Raw genomic sequence first — 7,181 nt, 5'->3', positions numbered from 1 at the left:
TATGGCACAAATTCTACGTACCAAAACAAAAAATAGGGTCAGATCCGGGTTAGGATGAGACAAGAGGTTAACTAAACCACACTAATTCAAAGTTCAAACCAGGTCATATATAGAATAATTAAACTGATTGGTTACTCCTAATTAGGTTAGATCCGTATTGGTTTACAAATGGCAATATAGTAAATTCCAATGACAAGAAAATTTGCCACTTCATACTTCATAGTTCATCCTGAAATCCAACAAATCAATAAAAAAGAAAAACAAATTTCTCAATTTTTATATTTCTTTCCAAACTAAGAAACTAATGCCAGTAATACAAACTAATTTTTGGGTCAAAATCCCAAAGATACTAACAAAGAAACCTTCGTAAGAAAGAAAAAGTATAGCCAGCTGACTTTAGCTGGTGTAACTTCTTTCTAAAACAAAAAAGGATGTAGGTAGTCTTACCCTTGCTTTGCGGAGAGACTGTTTTCTGATTTTCTATATATATATATATATATATAATTCTCTAAAATCACAAATATACATAGAAGAAAGGAATAGGAGAGTTAACAATGGCTTCACCATTTATCTCTTCTCTGCTTCTTCTTCTAATCAGCTTCTTCACACTTGATTCCATCACTTTGGCTCGTTCTGATCTGAGTCAAATTCCACAAGACATATTGACTCAGCAAAAAGCAGACCGAGTTACCAGAATTCCTGGTCAGCCCCCAGTGACGTTCAAACAATATGCTGGGTATGTTACAGTGAATGAGACCCATGGGAGATCCTTGTTCTATTGGTTCTTTGAAGCAACACATAAGCCTGAGAAGAAACCTGTCCTTCTCTGGCTTAATGGAGGTACTATTAGATCTTTCTACTTATTTATAATGAGGTACTAGATCAGGTTTTCACCTTAAGTGTGCCCTATTTTCCTTGTTATCTTCTTAGTTAGTAATGGGTTTTAGGTAATCTGTTTAATCTTATTTACATGATCTAATCTGGTAATGAGTTTCTTTTGAACCCTCTTTCTGATTTGAAGTAAAGCCCTGGAAGTAAATTAAAGTACGGAAGATAAGAAGAGGGGATTTGTGTACGACCATTTTTGGAAATCGAAAGCTTCGTAAATAGAGGTTTGGGTTTTGGTATTTTAAAGATCGAGTTTTTCTAAGGTCACGGTGAATGGGAATTCATTCTCCATGTGGCCTCAAGGCCACAGGATTGGATCAGTTGACGAGTGGGTAACATCTGGGCCATCACCTCGAGCAACCACTGGTGCAGGAAAACTTGATCCTTTTAAAATTGAATTTTCTCATGGAAGGATTTCAAGTAGAACCATGCACATGCACCATGCACGGTCTTACATGAAACTTTTTATGGGAAAATAATTCTTCCCTAACATTATTTTACAGAACTTGGACATAAAATAGGGTGTCCCACTGTATAATTTAGGTCTTTTTCTTTTTCCCTTCTATTGGAGCATCTCTATAAAAAGATATTTTACATTATTTTTTCCACTTAAATCCACTAATTTTCTTCTTAAGTCCCTTCATAACCATATATATATATATATATTTATTTTTTTTCTCTTTGCCAAGAAATGTTCATAGACCTGAAGGTATTTTATCTGTTAGTTGCTGCGTCATGGCCTCATGAGTTATTTGAGGAATGTTCTCTAATTGTAAACCCATTTGTGTCTTTCTATTTAAGGAAAAGGTACTTTACATGGCTCCATTAAGGAAGCCCAATTTATTCCATGTGAACAAATGATTCTCTATTCCAGTTGATAGAAAGGATATTATCTAGATTAGCCGCTCAAATTTATTTAAATATCCACTTATGTATCTTATGTATATCCAGACAGCCTTACATTGTTATGCCATTCTTAATTATGGATTTTTAAGGCTTTAATTTTTCATTTGAAAAACTCTATTTGTACTTTCATATGAACAGGGAGCTTGAGGTATTCATATCTTAAAATTTGGGAGTTCATTTTATCTACCACATTTTTTTTTTCGATAGCTGACTAATTCTTCTCTTTTTTCTGGCAGCGGACTTTATTTGATATACCCAAGTTCTCTACGATTTTTGCCTTTTCTACTTCTTGTGGGTTGTACTTTATCATCAAGAAAAAGTTTTCTATAATGTTCTATTTGCATAACATTATTTAATTGCCAATAGAATTAAATTAACTGAATTATAATCAATTTTAATGGAAAAATGGGGTTTTTTTCTTTCCTTTGTTGGGGGAGGGAGTGGGATGGGAGAGAGAGGTGTGTCCAAATGGGAAAGAAGAATATGATACACTGATTGGATTGGACGATATAGATTGATGAATGACCTTTGCATGGAAAGAAATCAAAGAATTTTTTTGGGTCACTAAAAGGTTCTCTTCAAATTTGCATATAAGCAACTTGGCCTAGTGCATGTATGAATACAGATAAAATCCTTTGAGACCAATCAATCATAAAAGTTGAGTACTCCACCACAATACATGTCAGTACTCCACCCTGATACATATCAGCCTAAAAGGATCCACTAGAGGATCTTGCCAAACCGTGCCCATGATAGGCTGGTTTAATAATTTATTTTTATTTTATGGAGATTTAATGACCATTTTGGTTAGACGTTTAACTGACCAGTTTGGTCTGATTTAAAAACCATTTTGGTTCAACATTTAAATGAATAAATTGATTTTTTTTTTTTTTTTTCTAATCTTAAAATACAGGTCCAGGATGCTCTTCTATTGGGTATGGCGCAGCAGAAGAACTTGGACCATTCCTGATGCAGAAGGGCACTCCAGAGCTCAGGTTCAACAAAAATGCGTGGAACAAAGGTAAGACTTCAGAGTTCAGACACACACTATTTCTTAATTATTCTTTTCATACAGAAATGCAATTTATTATAACGTTTGGTTATTGTGTCAGCCGCCAACTTATTATTCTTGGAAGCTCCCATTGGGGTCGGATTTTCTTATACAAATACAAGCCAGGATTTAAATGAACTTGGGGATACAGTCACTGGTAAGTAATTAAAGTTGAACAGTTTTTTTTTTTTTTTTTGAAACCAAGGTGTTGCTTTGTTCATTGATGTTTAAACTATGTCAGCGAAGGATTCCTATACTTTTCTCGTCAATTGGTTTCGAAGGTTCCCGCAATACAAGTCTCATGATTTTTATATTTCTGGTGAAAGCTATGCTGGTATATATGTTATAATTCTATCCTAGACTCAATAGTTTTCTTGTTTATGAATATTTGTATATTTGGTTAAGATTTTCTATTCAATTTTTAGGTCACTATGTTCCTCAACTTTCTGAAGTGATCTTTGATTCCAATAAAAATGTTTCAAAAGAGGACTACATAAATTTAAAGGGTTTCATGGTGAGTTTTTTTTTTCTTTTTTTTTTTTTTTTTTTTTTTGTAATAATAACTAAATTTAACGAAAAAGGAGGAAAAAAAAATCTTTTTAAGTAATATAAGGAGGAGAAAGATTAAAACAACTTATGAAAATAGACAAAATTTCCCTTCACTGGAGGTCGAACAATGGGACTGTCCATATGGGAGCCCCCTCTCTCCCCCATATTGTTTGGGGTTGCAATGGGCCATGGTGAATGGATTCCGTGTCATTAAAAAAACTTTGTCCTATGAAAATAGTCTCACACATTAAATTTCAGATTTAGTGATTTTTAGATTTTATATACAGATTGGCAATGCATTATTGGACGATGATACAGACCAAACCGGAATGATCGAATATGCTTGGGATCATGCTGTGATTTCTGATGGAGTTTATGATGATGTTAAGCAAAATTGCAACTTCAGTGTTGAGCCATCAACAACGGAATGCAATAAGGCCCTTGATGAATACTTCTCTGTGTATAATATTATTGACATGTATAGCTTATACACTCCTATATGTGCGGTTGATATAAACAAAACCACCACAACACAACGGAAGATCATCCAAGGCATTGCTCCAAAACCATTCTCCAAATTTGTAAGTTTCATAAATTTTGTATTACAAGTTAGTTATAAGGGTTAATATATAAGGTCTTTTGTTATAATAGCTGATATATAAAGTCTCAGTGTGTTAAATGTAGTACTAAATTTCTAAAATAACAGGATATGTGGCATAAGTTACCAGTTGGTTATGACCCATGTGTGTCTAACTACTCTGAGATATACTTCAATCGACCAGATGTTCAAGAAGCTCTCCATGCTAATGTCACAAAAAATATTCCATATCCGTGGACTCACTGCAGGTAATACTAATCTTACTCAATCACTAATCAAATATTTACTTTCTTTTCATCCTTAGAGGCACATTGGAGTTGTTATCGCTGACTCCGATACCACTTGTTGGGACTTAAGTAGAACTCATCTATAAAAGGCATCGAATCTGTTCCTTTTTTAATTAAATCAAGTTTTTCTTGTGCCAAACTCTAGCCATACATAGTTCAATATAATCCATGCATAATACCATACAATATTATTACCTTACGTGTAAGGTTTTGACCCACAAAGTTTTTGAACAACAGTGACTCCATCAATTATTGGGAAAATGCACCTTCTTCCATGCTCCCAACTATCAGAAAACTTATCGATGGAGGCCTTCGTATATGGGTTTTCAGGTAATAACTTTTCTTATGCATACATCTTTTTTGGGTGGATTGTTATTGATTATATACATTATGACTATTTTTTTTTCAATTTGAAACTTAAATTTTTTTATTTTGACAGTGGAGATACTGATGGTAGAATCCCTATAACGGCGACGAGATACTCATTGAAGAAGCTTGGGTTGAATATCAAAGATGATTGGTCTCCATGGTATACGTACCATCAACAGGTAATAAATAATTATGTAAATATTGAAGTGTAATGTTTCACTATTTTCTGAGGTGTCACTATGTGATAAAGTGTCAGACAAGCATCTCATTAGTACAATTTCAACTTAAAATGAGTAAAGGAAATTGCTAAAATTACAAAATATGTCATTTTATATTTATATTTATCTCCATTGGATGGCATTTCGGTTATTTAACTAAACTTTTAATCAAATTTTGAGCAACTTTCCTTGCTTACTTTGGACTAAAATTTAGTCATTGTTTACCAAGAAAAAAATTATTTATTGAGATGCTTATCTAATCCTCTACTACTTAGACTAACTCATGTACTGTCATATGGAAAATAGTGGAATGTCATGCTTTACTAGACATAGTGACTGGATAGAAAACCCTTTTTATTAATATAAATTTTGAAAAATAGCAACTTCTCAGCTTGTTTGTGGGTTTTAATATTTTTTCTGATAAGTGAAAAACACATATAATTGGTTAACAAATTCTTTCATTCAAATCATTTAATATTTTTCTAGTCGTTCTTTTAATTTAATTTGATTTAATTTTAAATAGGTTGGAGGCTGGACTATCATCTATGATGGGCTGACGTTTGTCACTGTAAGAGGCGCTGGTCATCAAGTTCCTACCTTTGTACCCAAGAAAGCGCTTCAGCTGCTTAGGCACTTTCTAGCCAATGAGATGCTCCCATCCAAGCCATTTTAGTACTACTTAATGTTAATTCTTATTCCCTTATCTTTTCCATTTTCATTTGGAATAAAACCATTGTAAGTTTCATTTTAGTCTAGTTAATTTCTTCACACTTATTCTCAACAACTTCTTCACACTTGCTTCTATGGTTGTGGCTTTGTCAACACCTTGTGAAATTGGACAAGATATCATATTATTTCTCGCTTTGATAATCTACCACTCGTAGAAAATCTATAACCTACTAGAAACTAATGATCTATCCACCTTAAACATTACAGAACCAAGTTTTGAGATAAAAATTTAAGGAAAGTGACCACTATCTGATCACTTAGCCCCTATGTCAGGTGGTCAATAGGAGTGTGAGCCTATGCATCCAATAGAGTGGGATGATCATTTCAATATTCCTATGTATTTGGGTTCAGGAGGACATGTCCGGATAGCGTTATTTTCTCCAAAATTTAAAATCATGAAAATAAGGGAAAAGTTCCAAAGGCCAAACCAACACTTGATTTTTGTTGTAACCATCCAACCACAAGCTATCCAAACCTCTATATTGACTCATTTCAGCTCCAATGCACTTTGCAATCCCTGTATAATATCCTAATTTCCATTTCCTCAACATCTCCTGTAACACCAAAATCTATAGCAGCCGCAACGAACTGTTGATTAAAGAATAAAACTGAAGCCCATCCTACATTACCAATGTGAGTTTCTAAGCTGCCATCACAAATTATAAAGGGACAATCCCACTTGGAAAACCCTTGTAATCCATTAAAGTAAAAAATGTATCATCCAAAATTAAAGGTTCAAGTGATATGACAAGTATAAGGTGCAAATTAGTAATCCACTTTGAAATATTGTGCATATCTAAAAGTCCTCATGAGGAGCACTACTATAAAGAATTCTAAGGATTGTTCTGGCAACATCAAGAGGGAAGAGAGAGAATCAAATTTCTCTTTCAATTCCCCATCATTAGTTCATTAATAGTTGAATAAAGAGGATTAGGCATAATCTGAGATAGTAAACGAAGATTATTTACACATGGGATCCATGGATCATTCCAAATAAAAACACTACAACCATTTCTATTTTTTCAGAATACCATTTGCATAACAAGGGAATTACTTTTTAATACTAGTCCAAATACAAGAGCCAACTTATTAAGAATGGTATGATTCAAGAGGGTTGAATGAGAGAAGTTCCTTGATTTCAAAACTCTGTTTCAAAAAGCAAATAGATTAGTATGCAAACACCGTAGTAATTTTAACAAAAGAGGTCTATTATGTATGTAACTCGATCCTACGAAATCCTAATCTACTAAAAGTCTTTAAGTCGACAAATAGAGGCCCAAGAGACTGAAGGTTTTATTTATTTATTTATTTATTTTTGGTCTAAGGCAATACCTTTCCAGAAAGAGGAACTAATAAAATCTATTTCACGATAAACTTTCTGTGGAAAATAAAAACATGACATCCAATAAGTAAGAATTGTAGCAATAAGAATTGCCTTGCTAACACCGAAATGACATGCTAGAAAAATACGATCAACCTTCCAATTAGCCAGCCTTTTATGCATTCTAGATATAATAAAAGAAGAACTAAGACACGAAATGTGTGTCATTCTTTATATCCTTAAAGCCAAGGAGAAAATAGATATA

The 7,181-nt window shown here is 33.4% G+C and overlaps 1 protein-coding gene across 1 annotated transcript; it reads left to right on the top strand.

Annotated features, from left to right (window-relative positions):
* Positions 1-554: 554 nt before the first annotated feature.
* LOC122086739 (serine carboxypeptidase-like 34) lies at positions 555-5,600 on the top strand. The gene is made up of 10 exons (XM_042655716.1): positions 555-840; positions 2,708-2,815; positions 2,907-3,002; positions 3,087-3,179; positions 3,271-3,359; positions 3,682-3,975; positions 4,101-4,240; positions 4,517-4,609; positions 4,719-4,827; positions 5,390-5,600. The coding sequence occupies exons 1-10, from the start codon at positions 555-557 to the stop codon at positions 5,537-5,539; spliced, it is 1,458 nt and encodes a 485-aa protein (XP_042511650.1). The 3' UTR covers positions 5,540-5,600.
* The last annotated feature ends 1,581 nt before the right edge of the window (positions 5,601-7,181 follow it).

The sequence above is a fragment of the Macadamia integrifolia genome, chromosome 8 (assembly GCF_013358625.1).
Source record: "Macadamia integrifolia cultivar HAES 741 chromosome 8, SCU_Mint_v3, whole genome shotgun sequence".
In the NCBI taxonomy this organism is placed as follows: domain Eukaryota; kingdom Viridiplantae; phylum Streptophyta; class Magnoliopsida; order Proteales; family Proteaceae; genus Macadamia; species Macadamia integrifolia.
The sequence above is the reverse complement of the archived record's forward strand: the minus strand, read 5'-3'. Positions and strand labels throughout refer to the sequence as shown.

Excerpts from the sequence above, each read along its gene's own strand:
- LOC122086739 (XM_042655716.1), top strand. The coding sequence starts at position 555 with ATGGCTTCACCATTTATCTCTTCTCTGCTTCTTCTTCTAATCAGCTTC. Across the intron at positions 4,241-4,516 it reads TATCCGTGGACTCACTGCAG|TGACTCCATCAATTATTGGG; the intron begins GTAATACTAATC and ends TTTGAACAACAG. Across the intron at positions 4,610-4,718 it reads CTTCGTATATGGGTTTTCAG|TGGAGATACTGATGGTAGAA; the intron begins GTAATAACTTTT and ends TTATTTTGACAG.